This window comes from Drosophila nasuta, chromosome 2L (assembly GCF_023558535.2).
Source record: "Drosophila nasuta strain 15112-1781.00 chromosome 2L, ASM2355853v1, whole genome shotgun sequence".
NCBI classification, from domain to species: Eukaryota; Metazoa; Arthropoda; class Insecta; order Diptera; family Drosophilidae; genus Drosophila; species Drosophila nasuta.
This window is the reverse complement of record NC_083455.1, coordinates 12,297,442-12,323,666: the sequence shown is the minus strand read 5'-3', so window position 1 is coordinate 12,323,666 and position 26,225 is coordinate 12,297,442. Positions and strand designations below refer to the sequence as shown.

Genomic DNA, 26,225 nt, shown 5'->3' with positions numbered 1-26,225 from the left:
ACATCGTTTTATTTATGTAAAACTCCAGTAGTGGACTAAGATTAAGAAGGTTAAAAACAAAACTTTGGTGCTGTCCAACAGCACACTTAAACTAATTCAAATCTTATGGCTGTAAGTAAGCTGTAATGAAATAAAAAGATGATTAAATTGATGAAAACAGGTAGCTTTAAAACGAAACATCGTAGCTGCTGCTTGAACTTATTATAGAGGCTTATTTTAGGGTTTGTCCACCCAGCTCTTGGTGCGTGGCCGAAGCTCTTGGTGACGCTTAAAGTGTTGCTGCTGCTGATAACGAGAATGTTGCGGTCGCTGTTGCTGCTGATTATGACGAAAACTTTGATGCTCAATGGAATTCGGCGAATAAGGTTGCTGTTGTTGCTGGGGATATTGATGATGTTGCGAATGAATTTGATGCTGCTGTTGATGACATAGCTGAATCAGATTTCGGATTGCAAGCAGCAGCGTTTGCAGTTGCGGATTTGGCTGACCTGCGCTATCGTTGCGTAAGATTTCAGCAACCGTTGTCGCAGTCGAGTACGAGCGGCCTATAGGAGTATAAAGAACCAGCTGACATACATTTATCTTGAGCATTTCATTTTTCTGGGTCACAGCAAACTCAGCAATTCGCCTGCCGAACTCCAGAGGAATAGGAAATTCAAGGGTATCAAAGAGTTCCTCCAATTGCGGCATATAATTGTGCCAATATTCAATGGCCAATATTTTGAGCAACTCGTTGATTAACAGCGGATATTGCAGCAATGCATTTGGTTGCCACAGATATTTCATTAGGTGAGCGACAGTCACCTCTGGTGACATATGAAAGCGTAACAGTGTTTCGTAGATATCGACTATAAATGGTGCACACAACTCCATATACAAACAACAATCGTTAATCATCCTGAGCATATAGTTGCGCATCTGACGACTGCCAAAGATTGTGGCAAACAAAGCGAAATACTTTTGAAATAGAAGCCTATGGCGCAACATGAAGTTATAGCAGTCAATAAGTTGTTTATTGGTCATGGAGTTCAGACGACGCCTGACATCACCAATCTCGCTGAGTTGATGATTGCAGTTGGGATTGGCGCAGTAACCATCCAAATATTTCCAGCATTTGATGTCAAACGCCGCGCTGTTGCGTCCCATGCCTCTGTAGATGTTAAAAGTGCTGGACACGCTGCTTGACGCTGCTGGCTGCTCTGACCTTTGATAAGGTGGTGCAAAGATGGGAACTGCATCCGGAACTGCTGCTCGTATCGGCCTGCATAGCTGTGTTTCTTGCTTCAGAGACTTTTGCCGCTGCAAATTGGCTATCGTGGGCTGCTGTGGATTGCCATTGAAGAACGGTTCTTTCTGAGCATTGCATCTGGGCAGCTGGCGATTGTCATTTACTAAAGACTCTTTTTGTTGCTGTCTGCCATTAACGACTCGATGTTGCTGCTTATGCTCGATGTTGTTAGCAGGCTGTTGCCTCGCTTTCCCGGACTCTCGTTGTTGCTGCTCTCCATTCACCAACGCCTGTTTATGTGGTTCCTGCAGCGTCTCAAGCTGCAACTTCGGATTATTCGTTTTCTTGGGAATACGAAAGCTGCGCAAGTCATTAAGTGATATGTTGGTTTCTACAGCATTAGTTGCCGGATGAGCTGTAGCTTCTGGACTGACAGCAGTTGTAGTAAGTGCTGTCAATGGACTCATAGAGTCAACAATTGAAGCAGCAATATCTGATTCATTCCAATCCATTTCATTCACAATTGAATTTCGCTCATCAATGTCGTCCATGCCGCCATCCCAGGAAGTGATCAATGAAAGGACATCGTCCGAGTCGATTTCGAAATTAAGCTCATCTTGCAATAACGCGTCCTGCTCTAAGGGAGTTTTGTCATTATTCTTATTCTGTTGTATTGACGTTTTAAGATTGTCTTGCTCGACCAAAGCAATATTATCTGGTCCTTGGCTTATTAAGTTAAGGTCTGTATTCTGTGTTACAACTGCATTTTCAATAGGCTCTGTATCCATTTGGCAGCAAGAACTTTCTTGAACTAAGATTTGCTTCTTCAACACTAAAGAATTTTGGTTTGTCAAGTTTTGATCATCTTCATGGGTCACGGCGATACTTTCTAATGCGGTATCCGTGGAAGAGCCCGTGGCAGAGCTTCGATCACTTTGAAGTATTGCTCGTGGAACCAATGAGTTAAGATTACCCTGTGATATTGACGCATACTGGTACAAGAATGTACTGTTCTGAGCATCTGTTGCTAAGTTTGTCAAGTTGAGATCATGTTCTATCGATGCATTTTCTGATCCTGTCTCCGTGGACAAATATAGATCATTTTGTAGCATCGTTCGACTTATTTCCATTGAGTGGATATTATTCTGCAATATTTCTATGGATTCCTGTGTTAAGTTAAGCTCATCCTCAAACATTGTATTCTGTTCTAATAAATTAAAGTTCGTTGCTAAGCTGTTTGTAGCTGCCTCCGAAGACATAAATAAATCATTTGTAAGCGAAAGATCGGCTATTTCTTCAAGCAAATCTATGGATTCCTTTGTTAATTTGGGATCATTTTGCAGCACCGCATTCTGATCGCATAAGCTGCGATCATTGTGTAATATTGAATCCAATTCGGAGTGAATTTCATCCGCCAATTCGATGGCCAAATTGTCAAGATATTGTGTTGAATTGGCCAAATCGCGATAAATTTCGATTTTCGTCTTTTCGTCAAATCCTTGAAAAGGTTCGTCGTCTTCAGTAACATTAATTATATCAACATCAAGAGATTCATCATTGGCCAACAATTGATTGAAATCAACATTTTCTTGTTCAGCATTTTTGTCAACATTAACAGGTTCTTTTTTTTCGCTGTCTCTCTCTGTCACTATCATTAGACTACTGAGATTTTCCGCTTCAACAACTTCTAGAGTTACAGCTTCTTCTGCGCTTGAAGTATTGTTCATAGTTGGCCCTCGCGTCAAATTTATGGCTGAGGGTGGCATGTGAGCAGTCGGTGCCATTATCTGTGGTAACAAAAAAAACTGATTAGCTATGAACTCAACTGAAGCACTAACAAATACTGCCTTTGATTTCGCTCGCCTAATTCGAGGCGGCTTAGACTTTAATTTGTCTAAATTAGATTTGCCAGGCACTTGTTGTTTCTCATTTTTATCAATCTTATGGTCCCCTTTTTCAATTGTGAGCTTAGTTTGTGTGCGCATTCGTTTTGCAGTTGCTTCGTTTTGTTCTGTCAAGTTTTCAGAGTTTATTCGCTTCTTTTTAGTTGCGTTATTGTTTGTTGATTTTTTTGTTTGAGCCTTTTCCTGTTTGGGGCTTGTGCCTAACATTAAAAGATCGTCCTGAAACGGGGAAAAATCATTAGTTAAGAACAAACAAATCACAATAAAATTGAAGAGCTTTGAAGTCATCAGTAGTTTGTATTTTAGAGACAGTTACAGGTATACAGCCGATACGCTTTGGTTAGTAAAGGACCGAAGATCACAAGGCCTATTAACAGATTTAAAGATCGCTCAGATATTCAGTTGATTATTTTTTAGAACTGTATTGAGGGGGTTTTTAGTATGAAAAGGCTAAAAAGATCATAACTACTTAAAGTATTTGGAATACTTTTACATTACAGTACAACTTCTATAGCACATAAGTTTTAGTAAAGGCTTTAGAATCATAAGCACAGTCGATTTGAATATCTCTGCGATTTTCAATTCATTATGTTTTAGGGATAATCTAAGAAACTCGTAGGTCTTCTATATATTCTTTACTTAATAATTCAATAATTTACGTACATCCTTGTGCTTTGCCATCTCTGTTTTCAAATGCGTCTGCAGCTGCTCCGATTTAAATTTAATATCCGCCAACTGCTGATTAAAATTATTATTGTCAACCACACATCGTCGCGTGGATCTTCTTAGCGTAGTTATTGGCTCCACTTTGATTTTATCTTCCAGACGATTTTTTAATGCCGACAGCGGTTCATCATCTATATCGGAGCTTGTATTCAAACTTTTTGAAATTTCCATATTCTCCTCAAGCTCATCCACTAACTTTTCCACCTGCAGAAATTTTTCAATTTTTATCGTTTATTTATACTTTTCGCAATTTAGAGACTCACACTTTGAACACTTATATAGGGTTCATTGTAATCGTACATGGAATTCAGGAATTCTTCGTAAATTTCCTGCCACTGTGTGTCCGTGTATTTGTCGATGCCCGTTTGGTCCACAACCTGATTCCAAAGGCGAATAATGTCACGTTTACGCATCGTTATTGATAAATATAGTTTAATTTTCAACAATGGAGCGTATGCTACTACAACAAGTTTTACGCATCGTACGAAGTTGCACTTTTTGACATGTGCCGTTATGTTACGGGGAACAGCGTTATCGATCTGGTTCCAAAAATAATCGATTAATCATCCGATTGAGACTCGAGTGTGCCCAATATGCATTTGACGATGTCTGTTCTTAAATAGTAATATAGTACTTTGCGGCTTGTGGTCACGCTATCTCTATACTGCTATAAATAAATATATGTATGTGGCCCGATGTACATGTAGATATTGACAGTTGGCGCGCACTTTTAATTATTAAAGCGTTTATAGTTATTAAAGCATTCCAACCCCAGAGCAAATGCATTTGTTCGTTTTTCGTGCATACGTATAGACGTATTTTTATTGGCCCAAAAAGTACATTTACAATTAATCTAATTTAAAATGTCTACAGTATAAAACAATATTTAATGGTCAAAATTTTACTAAACTTAATTATTTGCACAACGCACTCGGCCACATACAATTGCGAGCTCTAAACGCCTTAGCAGTGTACGTCAAAAAGCTCGCAGATTCCTTCGTCATTTTTCAGTACAAAATTGAAGTCTTCTTGAGGTGGATTCAGCTGCACAAGTGGCGGGTTTTCTGTAAATACACAAAAATTCCTTATGTGACAACTGCGCTTGGACTATGGTTGTGCTAAAGTTACCTAGATTTGGATCGTCTGGATAAAATCGCCTGAGTGAATGGCCGGCCATATAATTTTGAAATATGATTTTCGCTGTCAGTTCATTTTCTAAAGCCTTCATCTCATCCTTTAGTTCAGGATTGCAAGAATAAGTATGCTCATCTTTGATGACGTTACCAGTGCCGCCCATTACGACACCTGCATCATCGCTCGAGTGTGACGGTGACGATGGTGCTGATGGCGATGGCGACGACGCATCCAAGTGTCTCTCATCAAACGGTCCGTCGGCATCTTGGGGATTCGCTGTTGCTTTGCCCTGGTTGGTTACCAGACGTATATCGATTGTACTGCCATTATCCAACGAAACACGCAGCTCACTCTGTGGGTACAAATGGAATATATTACACTTTTTCCCCCTAATTATTATTATACGGGTTCCTTTTGCTTACTTCATTGCGCTGAATCTCCACCTCTTCGTCATAGTTGGGTATGGTAAAGACGGAATCATCCCCATACAACTGCAGCAAGTCATCGCGCGTTACATATGCGTAGGACTGATTGCTAGGATCCTGCATGATGAAGTGTAAATTGCGTTGCGCATACTCCAGTTGTCTGTCCAAGTCATCTTCAATGGTTTTCAGATGATCTGTGCGCTCACAAGCCACATCATAATCTTTGCGATCCTTGGCATTCGTGAAACCGCCGCCACTAAAAGGTATGACAATTAATATACAGCTATGTATAAGAGAAGCAACACCTAAGCTATCGAAGTACAGTACAACAGTTTGTAAAGTATAAATTTTATTTTATACATATGTATGTATATAAGTTTAGCTTACCGCCAGCGCACTAGTGAACAGTGTCTGCCTTTATCTATCAAGCCAATGCCCTCGAGGACATTGGTGATATCATAAATACGTCGCTTCTGCACATCCAAGATTTTTGTGGCCTAAATAAGAGGGAATATTAGTCACCGTAATTAACTATAATACAGCTTCGAATTACCTCTTTCAAATCTATTGAGCCGCCATTCTGTTTCATCAGGTCGACGAATTTCTGGGTCAATAACACTAACGAACCCACTGAGCGCTGTTGACTGGGCTGCGATTGGGAGGATTGCGATGATTGTGATTGCTGTTGTGGCTGCTGCTGCGTTTGTTTTTGTTGTTTTTCCGGTGACGACAGTTCTATGTGGAAACTGTCATATGGTTTTGCATCCATCTCCATCTCGAGATCAGCTGCAGCAGCAGAGTCATCAGCTTCAGGGCTACTGCTGCTGCTGTTGCTGGCAATGATCCGCTGCTGCTGCTGCTGCTTGGCGACCATAGCTGCAGATTTACGCTTGTACATGGCGCGCGCTTAAATAAAACCGTTTGTGTGATGATTGCTGACGAATTGGTTGCCACACTTTGTATACTCTAAGTTTGGACAATGAAAATATTTGCTTATTTTGTTGATAAATCTCAATTAAATACAAATGTTGGCGCTTGAGCACAATTCCGCCATTTATGTCACTTTTTTCATTCTCCCAGCACTGCGCATCAGGGTTGTTTAGTGCAAATTTATCGACCCACCACCCCTTGTTATCGAAGAATTTAGGTTGGCGCAAATAATTTATTACATGTTTACACAACAAATACGTTTTCATTACTTGTGTCACGTGCCACAAATGAATAAAAATATTGGTAAATAATCTAATTTGTACAAATTTTCCAGTTTATCTTTGGAATATGGTTCAGTGACCTGAATCACACACCTTCACTTATGTTATCGACAAGCCACCACAATTTATTGAACAATAAAACATTGTTTTCAATTGTTCATGTTGGCTTTGGCAAAAAAAAATAACATGTGGTTTATTATTGCAACCAAAAAGTAGCTTGAGTTATTATGTGGAATGGTCTGTATTGTATTTTATTTTGTCTTAACCACACTGTCATTGCGAGCCATGTGTATGTGAAATGCGCGCTCACCAGGTGCTTTAATTGCGTGTCACGCTGTACATTAACATTTGTATCCAAATCACAAAGTGTGTATGAACTTATTTTAATCAAGATAATTATCAAGCAATACAGAATTTTTTTAATTTGTCGCACCTAATTGTAGCAAAGTATTTATGCTTATCCAATTAATTATTGCAGGTAAAAATTTTAAGCATACTTACGAAAGCACTAATACACAAGGTAACACTTAATATTTGCTTCTACATATATTTCAAAGGATGCCCGCGTTGGCTATTTTAGCATTTATGCAACACTATAGTTTTGCAGTATTGTGTACCATACACAGGTATTTTTTCGTTACTTTACAGCATGTGAATGAGCACATACGGAAATATTTAAGCAAACGTTTCAGCGAAAGAACAATTCTGAAAGAGTTTATATGTTCTACTTATTTCACATATTGTTAAGAGAATATTAATAAGTAAAAAAATCGATACATACATACCAATAGCTTAACATCTCTAGTTTGTTTTGTTCCGCATCTATCCAAAACAGAAACAAAACACCGATATATTTACAAGGCCAATTCATCGATAGGTCGGTAATTCACACAGTTTATTTGCTACCATAACAATTGAAAACAACGTGCATTGAAGAATATAAGTAATAAAAACCTACAAATATGCCGTCTAAAATGAAGCCTCGTCTGTCCCGCGGCGTCTTGGACATGAAGTTTATGCAGCGCACCAAACTGAAAGTGGCCAAGGAGGATGACGATGAACAAAGTCGCGCATTATATTCCAATGAGCTCAATACTAAAATGTTAAATAGCAATTCGAATTTCATAATTGAGCCAAGTTATGCGATTTGTGAAGGCTTGATTGATGGACGTCTTAGCTTTCGCGGGATGAACCCAGAGATAGAGCGTTTAATGGAACTGGAGCAGGTGGAAAAGGATGGCAAATCGCGACCCGAACAGCCCAAAGAGGTGACCGATCAGGAGATGGTGGAAACTTATTATGCGAATCAAGCGCCGGCTGCAAGCAAAACAATGGGCAAGAAATTCAGTACGAAAAATGAGTTTCATAAGCGTAAGTCAAATGAACAACAACGATTGCACAAAAAAGGACAATTTAAAAAGCCGCGCCAAGATGACGAATAAGTGTAATTAATAAGGTTAATTTAGAAAACATAATAAACACTAAACTTGTAAAGCTACTCCTGTTTCACAGCCTGCAGAGCATAACAAAATTGTGTCGAATTGATCCAACGCCAAGTGTTGCGCCAGAAATCGTAGGTGCTGCCATTGATCAATACAGTTTGACAATGCACTGCAAAAGAGAATTGTAAATAGAAGCAATTTGAATAGTAAGTTTTCTTGCTCACTTGTATCCAATATGCGCTGCACATCCAGAGGCGCAATCATTTTGTCCCAATGATGTGTTCCTTTGGGCGCCAAGTTCAGCACATACTCCCCTAAGACAATGCCACCCAGCCACATGGGTAACGTTTTATTCAGTGTGGTGATGAAAATGGATCCACCTGGTTTAAGAGTGCGCACGGAAGCCTCGAGTAGCGCCACCTTGTCCTCCACATGCTCCAATACCTCAGACACAATGACGGCATCGTAGTGATTGTCATTTGTCTTGGCATGCTGATCAATTGGCTGCACTTTATAATCCACCTTCGAGCAAAGTTCTGGACTACTTTCAGTCAAATGGGAACGTGCCTTGTTTATCAGTTCTTCGCCCAGATCAATGCCAGTTACTTGAGCGCCCAGCCGAGCTAGTTGCTCTGTTAATAAGCCAGCACCGCAACCAACTTCCAATATACGTTGACCGTTAAGCACATTTGTCGTGTTTATGTAAGCGGAATTAACAATGCCGCGCGCAATAATTCCATCACGTATTAAAGGCACTCTGTAAATTGATATATTTTGTAGATATTGTTACAAAGGTATTAATTGTGGTTACCTGATTTCGTTTAAGGCGTGCAGCGCCGCCATCGGACCCTTTTTGTTCCACCAATCAGAGGCAAAGTTCTCATGATGTTTCACCTCACGCGCAGTGTCGGCATTTTGTTGTTCCTGTTGGTGCGAGCTGCCGGTTGCCGTAGACGTTTGATCCAAGCTGAAGCACCTTGGCAGCCTTCTGAGCAGCGACTTATTCGCCCTATTTCGTACATCACACAATTGATTAATAATAATAATCCGCAGTAATATAACTTACTTACCTGTTCGGATAAAACAAAGTACAATTTCGTAACATTTCGTAGACGAGACAAATTTAGTGAAATTGCTGTTTGTTTTGTTTTTAGCCAAGAGCAGTGTGACCACGTCATACCGATAAACAATGTCATCGTCTTTAAAAAAGAAATACTAGAAATATTGACCACACAATACTGCAAAAGTTATCGGTCACGAGTCGACTTTTCTCCATATCCACAGCCGTTTTGCGATGTATTTGAAATTCAAACTACAAGCTCATTTCATTAATGTAAAATTTAATAGATCACATAAAAAAATGTTATCGACAGAAGGTAAGTAAAAACAAGGAAAATGTAAGATATTAAAAGAAGATGTGTAGATCAAAAGTCTATAAGGAATAGAGCAGTGGGCTAAGAAAACTGCCCTGAGGGGCCCCAGCGTTCATTTGACATGATGCCAAAAACATACTCTAACTTTGAATTCTATCCAGATACCATGTATTGCTCGAAAATTCAAACTGATGCTCCAGTAAGATGTGCCGAACTCTTATTACATCATGGAGTCTAATGGCAATAAGTCGCACCCATAAGTTTGATAACTATAGAAGGTTTATTTTCCTGGTTTGTCGTTCATCAGAAACGTTGTTATCTTCCACTGGTTTGAAAACATTTGTATTCTTAATATAGCATTAAAAATTTGTGCTATAGACAAGAAAGCCTGCGATGCCAAATCCTATATAATATATCTAAAATATTTTTGCATACTTTTACATCCGATGAATTATTTCAGTTAAAACTATTTGAAAGCATACTTTTAGGATGTCAATTCATGACTGCACCCTATCACTCGAAATTAAAAGTTGCTAAATTTATCTTGGCATACTTTTAGGGTGTACTATTAAGTCCGGGTAAATTACTAATATATTGCTGCATACTTTTACTGCGCCACTCTTTAATGTTTGTATTTCTCCTTGCTGCTGATATATGTATGTTCGCCTGGTATTTCATTTGACCCACTGGCATTTTACATGGGATCTTCGATCTTGTCATGGATTTTCAGCCGTTCATTGTTGGGCACAACTATTTTAAAGCATACTTATGAAAACTAATGCAAGTAATATTGCATATAAAAATTAAAAATGCTAATATCTCAGACATATCCTGTCTATTTATCATTTATCATCATCATCATTCATCATTTTCTATCTAATATTTTTCTATCTAATATTTGTAATTTTTCAGTTCCGTTAGCCAAATGAAAAATATACCCTATTTTCCGTACACATGTCTAATACAATTTAAATTTATTACATCATAATTATAGGATGTTGTATTTCTACATAAATAAATGTTGATTGGAACATAATTTTCACTTTCAACATCGTTATTACAAAAATGCTTGTTCCGGAGTAAGCTCACTTATGTGGAAAACTTATCAATTAATTTATAATTTTTGTCAATTTCGTCAAACTAAAGAAAGCCTTGCATTCTTTATCTAACTCAACACTGCTTTGACATCTAAATTAAATACATTTCGGTGTAGTGTTTGGTATACAATTTCGGCAAAATATTGTTTTTGAAATTATTGTTTTTATTTTATTTTATTTTATTTTTTAATCCATCTTAACAATGTCGAAGGGGCGAGGACCTTTGTCTGCATTGTATAACACGGTCATCAATTCGGTTGACAAGGTGGTGCCTCAAGTAGCACGACCCTTTTGGGAGGCTCCGGCAGGTGATGATGCACATTGTTTAAACATTGAATCAATAGTTCAGTTGTAATATTCATATTTTAGGTCCGAAAACTGTATTCTTTTGGGCGCCACTCGGCAAGTGGGTAAGTAGCATAATGCTAAATGGCAGCATGAGTTCAATCAAATAAATCATATAAATTTCTTCTTTTTGTTTAAGACACTTGTTTTGGCCGGGTTGAGTGATCTGTTGAATCGGCCACCGCAGGTTGTATCTGTGAATCAATCGGGTATTCTGGCAACAACGGGCTTAATTTGGTCGCGTTATTCCTTTGTCATAATACCCAAGAACTACAGTTTGCTTGCAGTCAATTTGGTTGTTTTTGCAACTCAAGGCTGGTTGGTTGTCAAGGCTCTGCGTTGGCGCCGTGAAAACGAAAAGAAGAACGCCGAGTTCAGACATCCTTATTATCCTCGTACCCGGTCAGATGATGACTGGTAAATGCTAAATCGAATGTTAAAATAAAATTTTAAAATAAAAGACGAATGCCCCTAAATATATTTATTCGTATATTATTATAATTATTGCCTTGGCTTTCCCTTTTTTATTGCTCTCCACTCTTGCTGACTTCTGAGATAAATAAAACAGTTTATTTTTGGGTGTGCGGCTCGTGAGCTTTACGGTTTTTGTTTCCTTTATTTATGTTTTCGCATTTTGCAATCTTCGTTTCATGTTCTTAAGAATATTAAGTATTCGTATTCATTCATATTACTGCCCACATAAGTTGTTATTCTGTGGGCTAACGCTTCCGGCATGTGACTTACAATTAGTTGAGACTCTTACAAACTGAACTAAATTTAATAATTTTGCTTGCATATATAGTACTATGTACAAAATGTCGCCAGCTTGGGTTAGTTGGCATCGTTGGCCACGTTAACTTCGGCTCACGGGTTTCAGCTTCGGCTGTGGTTGGTCTGGTTGGTCGCCGCTTCTGATTGGTCGTCGTGCTGTTATCCAATGTCGCGTTGCCTTGTGTAGTAGCCAAAGGAGGCATCGTTCGTGCCAATTGCCTGCCGGCCGACTCGTCCGAGTTGTGGCTATAAGCGAGCAGACTGCACTGCAGTTGGCAAACAAGCCGAGGAACACTGCAAGTCGTGTCACTCACACCGACACAGATGCACACACATACACGTGGCACACGAACACGAACTTGTAGTGTTGTCTGCCGGGCCAACAGGCGTATGCGTGATTTATCATCAACGTTTTACTTCTCATGCGCGTGTGAGCACAGCAATCTCCCCAAGTCCGCGCGTTTGTGTGCGCCTGTGTGTATGCGACTGTGAGATTGTGCATGTGTGTATGTGTGTGTGCGACTTTGTTGTGCAACTCTTGTAAGTTTGCCAAGTGCACTGCACTGCTCTCAGCCAACTCGAGACTTTCATCCGCTGCGCCGTGTTGTCTTTGGTTGGTCAGGCCTTAGACTTCGTTGCAGCGGCCGTCGCCGCCAATTGGCCAAAACGAGGCTCCTTTAGCGCATCGCTGTAAAGAAACAGAAATACGAATAAGAGGGTGAGTGCTGAGTAAAGGACATACAGAGTGAGTGAGAGAGAAAACGAGAGATTGGAGCAAGGGATGTTTGTAATTTTTACTTGGGAAAATCCATTTCAAAATAGTACGTAGAAATGTTATTTCAGTTTTCTCGTAAATAGTATTAAATTATTGTTTGGGAAGATCCATTTTAAAAGAGTGACGCATAAATGTTGTGTCATTTTTCTCGTGTTTTCCACTGCAATAATATGTTATATGACAGTTTTTGACGTTATTCTTGCCACTTTGCTACTAGGAAAATGTAAAGAAGCTAGCCCAAAAAAACTGTCCAAATATTTTCTCGTTTTTCATAAGACAAATCCAATTTAAATTTGGATTAATTTTTATTGGTATTTTTAATTTTACATAAAGCAATTAAAAGAGTTATTATAAGAGTGGTTAAGTTATGCGCTTAAGTTCATTAAAAGTATTTGAAAAAAACGTTGATTATGATTTATTGCACTACATAATTGGTTTATTCTTAATCGAAAATAAAGAAATACTAACTTATAATATATAATTCTAATCAATTAAACATTTATCAATTCGCTTATTTCCAATTATATTTAGAAATGTGGAATTGGTTTTGTAAATGAGGTGCAGAGGCATTATCAAACCCTGTATATCTATCAAACCCTAGACAACGATGAGCAATTAGTTCAAATGAACAGATCTAGAACGCAATATCGTAGCCTTTTGGTTCATTTAAACTGATCGCGTGAGGATCTGCAAGCTGTATATTATTAGAGACTACCACCAATTAACATTTCGTTTCTTTTCATTTTAAACATTGTATACCATATTTAATAAGATTTATTAAATTACTGTTGTCAAATTGAGATCTATACATTTTTTTTAGAATTTGCACAAGGATGACGAAAGAAATTTCTGCAATTTTGGCGACACTTTCAGCATTTGAAGACTCATTGCTAGGAAATGCTGCTTCAGCAAATACTCATACGTCATGTTGCTTGGACTCCCCACAAAGCAAATAGGCACAGGATAGACGCAGCCGGGGCGAAAGATTCATCTCTGGCCACCACGCAATGATGGGGGAAGCGAACGCTTGCCAAGATGGTAGCTTGCCAAAATCATTGCAAGATTTTCTCACGTTCGCTTCCAAAAGCGCCAAAAACGATGCTCAATGGCAATGAACTTTTACTGTGTGTGTGTGTGTGTGTGAGAGTGTATGTGTTGGCGTCTTATTTTGTTGCTGCTCTCAAGTTCTGTGCTTCTGTTTTGTTGCGTAATTTAACAGCGCACGCTGAGGAATCTTGGCAGCCGTCCTGGGAATTCCCTCTTCGACATACGCACACTAACACATACACACACACACACACACACACACACACATACACTGTAATTAAAGCGCCACCTGCCGCGTTGGCACGTAAACAAAAAAAAAGAAAGAAAAAAACAAAATTGTTCGACTGCATAACATAATTTATGATCATGGAGTTTTGCCAATAAGTTTCTCTGGACGAGCAGACAAACCGTCTGCTGCTTGGGTCTGGTCTGATTTCATTTGGCTTGGTTTCTGATGATCTGATGATTGTGTGCCTTAATGACTTCATCTTGCCACTGGCCACTGACTTGGTTAACTGAGGTCAGGGCTATTGACGTCACAGGGAAACTGGGCTATTGAACAGCTGCCAATTGTGGCCACAATCACAGCCAAGATATGCAGTCACATTGAAGTACGATAATTGTGATTTATTACCGCTCAACAATTGCCATCCACAGCAGCTGATTGTGTCTTTTTTACGACCTCAGTCAGGATGTCTTTGTCGAGTTTATGTGTATGCTATGTGCGCAAAGCGGCAAAAGGCAGCTCGCATCTAAAAATAATAACAACATGTCAAAAGTGACAGGCGAACTTCTCAGCGGGCTCTGTGGCAGACCTTATGCAACCAGAGGCAACGCGACACGGACTAAAATAGGTCCCAAAATAAATGTGTGAACATTAACTTGGCGCGCAGTTGTCAATAAAACGTGGCTATTACGATTTAATTGCTGCGCTTTTATTTGACTTTTATTTAACTAATAATGTTGTTTGCAGTCGAAAGAATACTTTAGAAAAAGGGAAGACTTTTAATTATTTTTCGCATCTAATTGAATTTATATTATATTTAGAAAGTGAGAGCTAAGAGTAAAACTTATATAATTTAATGCAAAATTTATTTTGTTTTCTGTTACATAAACTGCAAAATATTATATTATATTTTCTCTTGTTGTTTTTACACCCGCTACGCAAAGGGTAGAAGGGTATTATAATTTTGTGCCGGCTGGAAATGTTTTCAATATGCCAACCCATACATTATACATATTCTTGATCAACGTCAGCCGCTGATGTTACAAGTGCTGTCGAAAAAAAATTAAAGCTCTATCTCTTATAGTCTCTGAGATTTACGTGATCATACGGACAGACGGACAGACAGACAGGCGGATAAAAATAGCAAATTATGCCTACTACAATAGGGTCACACTTTCTTTGAGTGATAATCTGGTATATTATGACCTCTATTGTATATTCGTATATATTTTCAGTATTTTTATGGTATATACCATAATAATACCGCACTGCTTGCTTGTATTCAAAATGGGTAGAGGGTATCTTACTGTCGTGCACACTCGACTGCACCTTTTTTACTTGCTATTAAATTTTTAACAGTCTAACATTTTACAAATATTTAGTATTTTCTTAAAAATTGTAAAACCTTTGCTTTGCTTTTGATATTTTGTTCATAAATTTGTTTGTGAGCGCAATAAAATTAGTCGCAAAAAAATGCCATCATAAATGATTCAGGCATTTAGAAAACAAAATATATGACTTGATTCAACATTTATTATAATGAAAAGCCAAAAAAGCGGCAATTTTAATTAATGAATAATGTTGCACATTTAGCGAATATATCTTCTATATGTACATACGAATATATACCAAATATCTTTATAGCAGAACGTCTTTGATACTATATAGAACATTTCACGGACAACGCAAAAAGTACTAAACTCTTTGACGTTTCAAACAATTTTCGGTTTTTGTATATATTTTTTTTTTCTTTTTTGTCTTGATTTTTTTTATAGCTTTCCCTCTTGGGGAAGACAAGGGAGGGTTGAGGTGGGTGAAATGGCTTTTATTTATTCAGTTCGGACAGCTAAAAGCGACGCCTTGTTGCTGGTGGACTGTGGACGGGTTTTGTGTTTTCCCAATTTTCAGTTTCAGTCGGTTGATTTTTCTCGATTTCTCGATTTTTCGTAGACTTTTTCTCATTTACCTTGCTATTTTCGGACACACTTGACGCGACCGAAGATCGACAAGCGAAAGGCATAGACCGAAAATTGCGCAGAACTGTCGCCAGAAGGCCCTTATATACTTTGATATATGGTATACTGTATATACTGTGTATTCATTATATCTAATATTATATATAAATAGTATTTGTTCTGCTCCTGATCTTATATACTCGTCGAGGCGATGACGCGCAATTGACGCGACCAAAGACGCGTTGAAAACGCGCGACGTCGCGACAACGAAATCTATTTTTAAAATACAGCTACATAGAGGCGGCAAAAGATGCAGATACATCTTGAGATCCAACAAGCAAATAGCATCTAGAATGGATTGCATAGTTAGGCTACAGACAGAGTCGCTCTCTCTCGCTCTGACTTTGTATATTTCGCCTAATCTATTTCAGTGCTTCATCATTTTGTTCGCTTTCTTGTTTTTGTGTTATTTCGCCTTCGTTTCATCGAAATTGTATTTGGTTTTTAGGAACTCTTTGCGACTACTGTCTGTCTGCATTTGTATAGGGCGACGGCACAAATTGTAATTAGTGCTAGTTTCTTTAGCTTTAATTAGAATTTATCTCATTTTGCAGCACGTACATACAACAAGCGAATACACCTTGAAGATGCGATACAGCGAACGAGAGTTTTGCTCATTAAATTCGATTGACGTGTTGCGACAATTGATGCCATCTTAATCATGGCAAAGACAATGTGTGAATTTCGCTTAAAATGCATGTAAATTAGTCAAGGAATTCATTAAGATAAATTTAATTAATGCTTGTTTACTTAAATTCATTTCTTGGTCCATTTTTTTTTTGTATCTTTTTGATGTCTTTAGCATAAAACCGAAAATCAAAAACGAAATTAAAAATTAAATTTTCACATTTGCATAGGAGAAGATTCAAATCTTTTTGAGAATGCCTAATAATTTGTTATATTACTTTTACAACTTTATATTATATTTTAAAAGTGCTTCCTTTAAATTTCGTGATTTATATTTGTCACATTTATTGCTTTGTTTAATTTCGATTCATTTATTTCGCCACGCTTTATCACTGCAACGCGATCAATCGAAAGCCTTTGGGGGCGACTCCAGTTCACGCTTCGAGTGGCAACTTTCACCGACGACGACGTGTCGAAAACTGAGCAAACGAATGTCAATCAAAAAACCAAAACAAATAAACAAATGCGAATAACACAAACAGATTTGCGGAAATTGGCAAACAAAACTTGAATATTAACTGCTGCCAAAATGGCTGGCAACATTGGCAAAAGCCACAACACACACACACACACACACACACACACACACACACACGTATAAAAAAAAAAAAATAGAATCTACATAGAATATTGGCCAATAAATTTTACAATTCGTTGGCGATGGCCAACAAAAATTTGTTGGTCAAGGCCGCTTGCCAATCGGAAACGTCATTACATTAATATATAAATATGGTATATATATTTATATATCTGTGTAATCAAATACGTAATAATTGCGATAATTGGAGACCTGTTTGGCAAACTAATAATAATAAACAACAACTGACTCACACACACACATATATGAACTGGGCAAATGCCAAAGTGTGTGTGTGCGTCAGCAATTAAAATCATAATGAGAGTGCCAAGTGGCGCCTAATGCCGAAGCGAGTGTGTGGCCAGCAGCCAACTTGCCACGAGCCTCGCGCATTCCACACACACACGCACACACACACACACGCACACACACGCACAACACTCTCAATACAGGATGCGTTGCCAAGTTGGCAGCGAGTCGCAGTCATCGCAGACGCAGCAGCGTCTATGTTTATGTTTAGTTCAGCCTCAGCTTCTTCTTCTTTATCTTCCTCTTGCTGTTGTTGTTGCTGCTGTCTTCCAGCTTTGTGCGCTGGCAATGTGTGCCAAATGTTGTGAGCAGGAAATTGTCTTGGAGCTGTACCAAGAATATGTATTTTTGCTGCAGTAGACTTGTAGGCGCTACAAATTGCAGACATGCGGCAGACAAATGCGACACCAGGGCGTATACGCAACGCCAGCACAGTGTAGTCCAGCTACACAAATTAAGTATACGCCACATAGCTCATGCATAACAAATAAATAACCAGGCCCATCATTACAGAACGCTTTGGTCAGCATCATCAAAGGATCGCCGCCGCGTCGCACTAATAAGTTTTTCAAGAAAATGAAAAATCGTTTGTGCATTTTTATAAGTGCAAAAATATGCAAATCGAGTAAATCATTATGAGTCGTCGTCGCTGTCGCTGTCGCTGGACAACAAACAAACGCCAGCCAAAGGCCTCGGCACAGACAAAGTTTTCATTTCATTTTTTTTTTTTTTTTTGTGTTTATCGCTTTGAAGGGTCGCATAAAAATTGGCGGCAGCAGCTTCGGTTGCACCAAAAGGCGAGGCACAAATAATAATTTAGGCGATTTATTTGTTTGTTTGTTTTATTCGCCATGTCTACGCCATGAAAATTATGGCGACTGACTTTTGCACCCAAAATATAATTTAAGTTGACAATGCGAATAGCTTTGGATGTGGCAGGGGAGATGAAGGCGAAGGCTGCATCAAAAGAACTTGAATAGGATTATCAAACTTAATGCAAATTGTAATTGAACGAAAGAAAAAAAGAATTAATATATGTATAGAAAATATTGAAAGTTTCAATAGGAATATAATCTAATAGTATATAATAGAGAATGATTATTATTATAAATATGATAGAAATAAAATTGTTTAATACAGTGCCAAATGTTGTGAAGCAAATGTTTAATAAAAGGAAGCAAAAGAAAAATAACCTTTCTTCAAGTTTTTAGTTATTAATAAGGTAATCCATTTAAATATCTTTTCTGTCTATTTGTCCGGCTTTCCGTATGAATACCTAGATCTCAGACTTTATAAAAGATAATGTAATGACTTTATTATTATGATTCCTGAAAATTCGGATACAATAGGATAAAAGTGGTCGAAGTTATTTAAGAAATACTTTTTTTATGGTTAATAACGCCTCGTGCAACAGTGACTACATACTATATGGTATATAGTAAATAAACATAGCCTTCGGTATATTTCAATACTTTGATGTATATTTATTTGGTATATTTTATTAATTATATCGCACTGTTTTCTTTTTTTCAAAATGAGTAGCGAGTATCTCACAGATGAGCAAACTTGACTGCAGCTTTCTTGCTTTTTTTCTTCTGCATTCATACACTTGAAATTATCTCATTTTGTTTAGTCACAAACAATTATTTTTGTTCTCATCTTTGAATAATTAATTAAAAGTCTATACACTGAGAAATTATCTCATTTTAGAGTAGCGTTCATTCAATTATTTAGTCATAATCAATTATTCTTGTTCTCACTTTGGAATACTTAGTTGAAAGTAAATTGATATGAATGTTAGATGATTCATACTCTTAACGATCCTTCCTTCGTCAATTTAAGACATTTTAATGATAACGTTAATTTAATGATTAACCATTAACAGCTCACATTAGCTTAGAACGACATTGCAGATGAATTAAAAATAGCTGTTGAACTTACACTTTGTTTTAAATAGTTGAATATATGCAATGCAAATCGACATCCTTGACAACTTAATGCGATGCAAGTATTTGTTTTGTTTCTGCTTTTTTGTTGTTCTTAGATTGTCATTCTATCGAGCGATCTATCGTTTATTTGCAACTATTTGTCACACTGCATTCTTTGGGCGATTCAATTAGTTTTAATTGCTCTTCTCGCGTTGCCTTCGACTCGATTCGATTTATTTAAAAAAAAAAAATGGGAAAAAGAAGAATGTTCCACACCAGGCAGGGTTGGCCATCAATAAAATCAATGCGGGCCATAAATCTTTGGGCCGTTCATTGAAACGTGCCCAAATGCAAACGGGGCAATCGTTTTGCGCTCTCTTGCGAATCTCTTGATAACGATTGCCAAAGGAAAAGGAAGTGCGAACTTTTGCCCAAAAGCTGACCAAAGCGAACCTTTGTTTGTTTGTCGAAAGGAGGCGACAAGGAGTGCAATGAACATATGCAGGCAGTCAAGAGGAAAGGACACAATGCGCTGGCTGCCAATTTCCGAGAGGGGAACGAGGCGAAGGCGAGGCGACAATGCCAAGAATTATTTGCCAGGATGTCCGAAACATTGTTGGTGTCAACAAATTCCTTTTCAGCAAATGCCAACTGCAAAAAATGTTCAACTATCGCCGGCAAAACAGAAAAAAAAACCCAAAATTAATGCTCAAACATTACGGACGACGCGAAGAAGGACAAGCTTCGTCCCTTCAATGTTTTCCTTGTGCATTTTGCATACAATTAAATTTCGTGTTAGTTTTAAGGAACTTTTGCGCCTGCTTTTGTCCTGGCAGCTCCTTTGAGCCAATTAACTGAGTGCGCATTCCGTAGTCCGTTCGTTGTTAATTGCTTTAATGGCTTGGAAATTTTATAGTACTACTTAAAAGGTTTTAACTAGTCGATTAAGAGATACCCTGTAAAACATGTGTCACAAACTTTGAGCTTTAATGTGTATAAAGTTTGCGGTGATGGGGTTGATTTACTAAAGCTTTAGTTGTGCTTAAAAACACTATTTTAAAATAAATAAATATATATTATATTACATAGGTTTATCAGCATTGTATCAGTAAATGCATTTAAAGAGAGGAATAATATTTATTCATAAAATGTAAACTTAAAATTCAAGGAATATTTTATATAATGAATTATTAATGAAATGACGTATCAACTATTCAGCTAAAATTAGTTCAACTCTTTAGTAATAGTCAACAAAATGCACAGTTATTAACAGATATACCCTTTCTTATGTCCCATCTTCGAACAGGGTATTTCTAACACACATTGAACTTGTTCGGTATGATTGTAATTGAACTTGATTCGCAGTTGCGCTCATAAATTAAAGCATTAAAAGCTAAAAAACAAGCGCATGTTGAAATAATATTTCCAAATTAATTGGTCAGCGCTTGATTTACTCGTTTAGATGTTTCCTTTGTTGAGCATTAACCATAAAACGATTCCATTCCCATTTCGCATTTAGTGTCTATTATTTTTAGTAGTGTTTCGCCTGCAGGTTAGATTTTCACTTATTTCATATATCTACCATATTCATATACGATATGATGTCTGGCAAACTGCGACGTCTGTGCATTGAACCACAAACCGGATCGGATAAGTGAAACACAGAATGAGCTCTGCAGCCCTCATAAAATACTCAGAGACTGTGGCCTTGAGGCTGCCTTTGGAGGAATGGGGTGAATCTGTTGGCTTTAGCATTTTTTGGTGTGCCTATAAATTCAGTTTGGAACGTACTTCGACTATAAGTCCAAGTGTAACTGTAACTGCGCCCCGCCTACGCATGACAACGCACTTAACCATCTTGTCATTTTGGGCTGCATTCAGATTATTTATGTGGCGCCAGGCTGTTGACTGCGTGCTTGTGCCTTTTGGTCTAAAGCAAGTGCTTTTCTGGTATGAGATGTGCCCATTTAGTGGTCGATTATCTTGTGGTGACAGCTGCCAGCCAAAGGTAAAGCAGAAGCTACTTTTAGGGCTATTGCAAAGATGATAAAGAGGCTTAAAACAAGAGGTCATTTTATTGACTTCAATTAATAAATTGTTGTTAGTTAGCTTGAAAAGCTATTAATATGCATAGAGATTTATTGTAATAGAGTGCAATAAACTTTCAAAAACTTGAGAAAATGTAGATGGAAATTGTTAGATAAAAAATATAGAAACAATAAGATAGAAACACAATGAAGATCAATGAGATCAAATAAAGTAGTTGGTAATTTATTGCATTACATTTTATTATTTACGAAAATATAATTAGATATAATAAAAATTAATTGGGCAATGACTATGTTTTGCATATTCGTTTAAAGAAAATTTTACCAAACAAATTATAAAAGTTATTTAAGAAATAAGTGTATGCGAATGTGCTTGAAAATGTAGTAGAATATCGATATACCAAATATATCCTTTGGTATATTTTTTTTGTTCAGTTCATTACTATGGTATATTGTAAGAATAGTTTCGCCTTTATTGAAAGTGGGTAGCTCATATTTCTCATCTCACAGTAAAGTCCACTCGATTGAAGCTTTTTTAACTTGTTAATAGACAATGTTAATATACTTTTTTTTAAGTATCATTATAGTATCATATCAATACATGTTAAGGGGACATATTCTAATGAACCATCAAATTCATATCATCAGGATATAAAGAATATTACACTGAATTGTAATTTATTTTAATTCAAATGTAAAATAAATAAAAAAAAAACATTTTTTTGCTTGTGAAAATAATTTGCATTAACAAAGCTGTCATTGAATGATAAAATACTGAGAAATATTGAATAAAGCAATATTCTCTAATATTTAATTTCAAATTTCCTACGATTCATATAACATTTTATTGCATTTTTAGTGAATTGCAACTATTTCCTTCACTTTCTTAAACTACTTCCCATTTTTGCGTACTTACCCATTGTCCACTCTATTAACCGCTCAGTTGTCTTCCTATCTACATTTGCTTTTCCTCGCACGATTTCCATTTCCACGAGCTGTCATCACCATTCATTGAAAGGTCCGCAACGTTTTTGCCAGCGACGCGTAAAACTCTATCTGACGATCATTTTCGGTTTGGTTGTTTTCTTTTGTTTTGTTTCGTTATTAAGAATTGTCTACGAGTGCTTTCATTTACCAAGTAGTTGAACTAAACGTTAATCACGATCAAGTACAATTACCAATATATTTATATATTGCACTAATGCTTATAAGTTGGGGGGATATTATATCATAGTTTTGTGGTTATATAAGTTGCTTTGAAGTAAACGCTACGTTTGCTACATATTTTTTTGTTGTATTTTTCTCATTGTTTTTTTTTTTTTTTTGTTGTAAGCACTAAACACTAGTTGTATTAAGTTTGAAGTATTGTAATCAAGTGGTATTGTTATTATACACTACGTTGTATTAAGTAGAAGTTGGTTATTTTTGAATGGGTGTTGCACGCGGCGTATGCGCAATGTTCGCTTGATGCGCATCCTTTGAGGTTTCGCACGCGTTTGCCTTTGCCTTTTGCTTGCGGGGCCAATTTGCGCCATGGCTCTGACATGGCTGACAAATCATTAGTTGGCCTGTTTGAAACAATGGTTATGGACTTGGCTATTACTACGACTATTGTTGTTGTTGTTGTTGCTGTTTTGGGCGCTTCGCCAGTTGCTCCATTGGCGCAGCTTTGCGTGTTTTTTTTTTGGTTTTATTGGCTGCCCGAGTTGGCGGCGCACGTTGGTCAGTTCAAAAGGTTGTCGCACAATCACACACTTTACACACAAACACACACACACACACACACTTGCACTTGTGGCGCACACAGCGCGATGTTGGTTGTTGTTGTTGCAGCGCGACACGTATTTTGTTTTTGTTTGTTTAATTGTTTTTTATGCTGTATAATCGAGACGAACGCATCCTGCGGCGCAGCTCCGACTGCGGTTCTTGTTTGCTGCTGCTGCTCCGCTGCGCCACTGCATGTCCACAACTGCCCGTGTGTGTGTGAGCGAGTGTGTGTGTTATAGCTGTCAATTGGCATCCATTCTGGGCTGATCTTGGGTCAGCGCATTTGTTGTGTTTGACTTGGCTAATCAAACTGCGTTTAGCGGCCAAAAAGAAAATGTGCCTCCTTCTTCTCGTCGTCTGTCATCACATCCTGCGCTGCTGCTTGGCAGCAGTTGCTGTCGCTGCGTCGTCATCATCATCATCATCTTGGACCTTCACCATCACCACCTTGTTGGCCAGCAGTAATTGCTGTTGCTGCTACTTGGTTGTTGGCTGGCTGGCTCGCTGGCAATGGCTTTTGGCTGGCTTCCTGACGGACTCGGCTGCTGCTTCTGCTGCTGGCCACTTTTCTTGGCTGGCTACGCGTCGCTCAAAACAGTCAAACAGAGCCAAAGCCATAGCCAAAGCCAATGCCGTGCCCTGTGGCCAACACACACATTTTGATTTTGTGTATTCGCACGGTGCTTTCTTTTGGTTGCCGGTGCCAAGCAAGCAAGCAGCCAGCAGCAGCCAACTGCCCAGCTGCCAGTTGCCAATTGCCAGTTGCCAGCCTTTTGTTGGCTCACAACACCGACGCTACCAGTTTCTTGGCCAACTGACTGACGACTGCTCAGCAGTCAGCCAGCCAGCAAACAGCAGCAGCCCTCAGCCGGCACAACGAGACAGCAGAGACAACAGCAGCAGAGACAGCAGCAGCAGCAGAAACGACGCTGCTGCTTTTTGTGTCGTCATCGTTGCCGCCTCTTCTCTTTCTCGTTCTCTTTTTCGTTTTCGCGTTTTGGTCATGCATCGCCTTTGTCGCGTGCAATTCCAACTGGCTGCGCTCCAAGCTGATCCCCCTTCCCCCTCGCACTGCACCAACAATCGTGTCATCATCGTTGTCGTCGTCGTCGTCTGGCTTCGTTCACTTCGCCATCGTCGTGCGCTGCTTTGCATGCTCGGTTAGCTTTGCTCATGCTGCGTTCGGCTCTCTCCGCTCTCTGTTTTTCATATTTTACTCTTTTCTGTTCTCGATATTCTTTCTTTTTTTCACCCATGTGCCGTTTACTTTTTACCCGCGCAAAATGTTTAGCCTGCCATATGAAATTAATGGGCACATATGCTGTGGTTCCTGCAGCGGGGTGAAGCGAACGAAGGAGGGGGAGGAGAAAACATTCGGATTTTTCGGTTATTTGAAAAACATTGCAATAGATCAACAGCAGTCGCGTTGCGATACGATCTTATCTAGTATTAACATAAATATTATTCTGAATCGTTTGGAAATATTTCTGGGGAGCTCAAAGCTTTGATATTTAAAAATATATATTCATATGTAATGCTGTTCATTCTGTTTTATACAAAAATATCTGTAAGATTCAGAATCGTGCACAAGATATAAAACTATCAGCAAACATTCGTTGGGTTGAAATGCATAAATACTTTCGGTCTTCAATTAAAACATTTCAATAATAAAGATGCAAAAGTGCATGTTTTTGAATGATACAAATGCGTATACCTATTAAAGTATAGGATGCTTTACATTCATTAAGAAATAAAATGTAGTTCTTGATATTTCTGATTGAAGTATTAGAAAACATTAGATAACTTAAAACTCATAAATACTTTTAGTCTTGTATTCAAAATTTTTTAATAACTAAGATAGAGATGGAAATGTCTCTGACATATGTATCACGAAAGATACTTATATGTTGACTCCTTTTCGGTTTAAATATTAATAAATTTTTAATCTTGGCGATATTTATAGCAGCTACCTATAGGCTAGGAGGGTATTATAACTTTGCACTGAAGCAAGCATCTCTTGGAGACTATAAGAAATAGATCATACATATCATTTTTGGTGGAACTCTTCTTATATCAATATACGAAATATACATTGTGGTATATTTTAATATTGGTATACTAATTCAGTATATTTAAGTGATTATTCCGTACTGCTTTGAGTGCCTTTCGTGACTTCTCCAAATATATACATAGATATAAACATAATACAGTATATTTAAAGAATTTAAGGCAGCCTTGAATGCACCTCTCTTAACTTTAATGCAATCTGATTAAGAAAAGTATAGCACTAATTTAGTTACCTTTCACAGATGAGACACTTAAGATATGAAAATGTATTTGGCAAGCAGCAATCGAATGTCGAATCGCTTGACTCAGTCAACGACAACTCAAAGTCGTCGTCGCCGTTGACAATTATGAATGCACTCGAATATGCATGGCGGAAAATCCGCATAGATATATATAAATAGATAGCTTAAGTTTATATAGCATATGGATGTGAGTGTGTGTGTGTTTTTGTGTGTTTGGTGTATGGTTATATGCCTTTCGACAAAAGCATAAACACAGTCATAAAATTAGAATTTAAATGAGGCAGTAAAAAGAATGTGGCAAGACAAGGAGCTCAGCTCAGCTTAATGAAATGCAAATGGTCAACAGGTTCGCCTGCTGTAATGTCGATGCCAATCAGTGTAAGTGTAGAGCAGAGCCTGAAACTTGACTTTCCTCTCCCCGCTTCCCGCTCACCACTTTGTCTCTTGTGGATACTTTGTGTGAGTTATGAAAATGCGTGGCGCCAGTGTAAAAATTTTATGCAATTGCTGTAAAAATATGCAATGCCCTAATAAATTTCTAATAAAAGCATGTTAAATAAAAGCCACAATGTTGTAGGGCGACACCAAAGAGAGAGGGAGAGTGGGAGGAAAAGGTCAACTGACTGTGTTAATTGAGCCTCGATTATGTGGCCATTAATGGGTGGCATTTAGGGCCAGTTAGTTAACAGCACCAAAAACTGTGACAACACAAACACGCACACACACACTCATACACACGTTGACCGCAGCCCGCAGCAGCACGTGCTGTCAGCAGACAAACAAGCAAGGTTGCCACTGCCCCTCACACTTCCCTTAACTTAAATCCCCCTTTAACAACGACGCCTCTTTTTTTTTGTTTGTATTACAGACTGCTGTTGCTG

At 38.1% G+C, this 26,225-nt stretch overlaps 5 protein-coding genes and 1 long non-coding RNA gene across 8 annotated transcripts; 2 read left to right on the top strand and 4 right to left on the bottom strand.

The window, feature by feature from the left end:
• Window positions 1–94: 94 nt before the first annotated feature.
• LOC132791246 (uncharacterized) lies at window positions 95–4,389 on the bottom strand. 2 transcript variants are annotated; one of them, XM_060800101.1, is made up of 4 exons: window positions 4,122–4,389; window positions 3,796–4,062; window positions 3,076–3,351; window positions 95–3,015 (listed from the first exon to the last, which is right to left on the bottom strand). In XM_060800101.1, the coding sequence occupies exons 1-4, from the start codon at window positions 4,269–4,271 to the stop codon at window positions 217–219; spliced, it is 3,492 nt and encodes a 1,163-aa protein (XP_060656084.1). In that variant the 5' UTR covers window positions 4,272–4,389; the 3' UTR covers window positions 95–216. The 2 variants fall into 2 exon arrangements, with proteins under 2 accessions (XP_060656084.1, XP_060656077.1); XM_060800094.1 differs by having other exon boundaries at window positions 95–3,351.
• Window positions 4,390–4,648: 259 nt separating this feature from the next.
• On the bottom strand, window positions 4,649–7,210 carry LOC132793893 (transcription factor E2F2). 2 transcript variants are annotated; one of them, XM_060804055.1, is made up of 6 exons: window positions 7,130–7,210; window positions 5,971–6,383; window positions 5,805–5,914; window positions 5,415–5,673; window positions 4,987–5,344; window positions 4,649–4,922 (listed from the first exon to the last, which is right to left on the bottom strand). In XM_060804055.1, exons 2-6 carry the CDS (start codon window positions 6,313–6,315, stop codon window positions 4,822–4,824), a joined length of 1,173 nt encoding a protein of 390 aa, XP_060660038.1. In that variant the 5' UTR covers window positions 6,316–6,383; window positions 7,130–7,210; the 3' UTR covers window positions 4,649–4,821. The 2 variants fall into 2 exon arrangements, with proteins under 2 accessions (XP_060660038.1, XP_060660029.1); XM_060804046.1 differs by lacking the exon at window positions 7,130–7,210 and having other exon boundaries at window positions 5,971–6,542.
• A 231-nt stretch (window positions 7,211–7,441) lies between these two features.
• Window positions 7,442–8,070, top strand: LOC132793916 (M-phase phosphoprotein 6). The gene has a single exon (XM_060804078.1). It carries the CDS (start codon window positions 7,591–7,593, stop codon window positions 8,068–8,070), a length of 480 nt encoding a protein of 159 aa, XP_060660061.1. The 5' UTR covers window positions 7,442–7,590.
• LOC132793906 (ubiquinone biosynthesis O-methyltransferase) lies at window positions 8,036–9,286 on the bottom strand. Its single transcript, XM_060804066.1, has 4 exons — window positions 9,141–9,286; window positions 8,882–9,079; window positions 8,295–8,827; window positions 8,036–8,239 (listed from the first exon to the last, which is right to left on the bottom strand). The coding sequence occupies exons 1-4, from the start codon at window positions 9,173–9,175 to the stop codon at window positions 8,124–8,126; spliced, it is 882 nt and encodes a 293-aa protein (XP_060660049.1). The 5' UTR covers window positions 9,176–9,286; the 3' UTR covers window positions 8,036–8,123.
• A 1,350-nt stretch (window positions 9,287–10,636) lies between these two features.
• LOC132793746 (mitochondrial pyruvate carrier 2) lies at window positions 10,637–11,361 on the top strand. Its single transcript, XM_060803815.1, has 3 exons — window positions 10,637–10,848; window positions 10,910–10,950; window positions 11,025–11,361. The coding sequence occupies exons 1-3, from the start codon at window positions 10,743–10,745 to the stop codon at window positions 11,304–11,306; spliced, it is 429 nt and encodes a 142-aa protein (XP_060659798.1). The 5' UTR covers window positions 10,637–10,742; the 3' UTR covers window positions 11,307–11,361.
• Window positions 11,362–11,457: 96 nt separating this feature from the next.
• On the bottom strand, window positions 11,458–24,353 carry LOC132793753 (uncharacterized). Its single transcript, XR_009633148.1, has 2 exons — window positions 22,185–24,353; window positions 11,458–12,344 (listed from the first exon to the last, which is right to left on the bottom strand). It is a non-coding gene; the product is annotated as an uncharacterized LOC132793753 (long non-coding RNA).
• Between the last annotated feature and the right edge of the window lie 1,872 nt (window positions 24,354–26,225).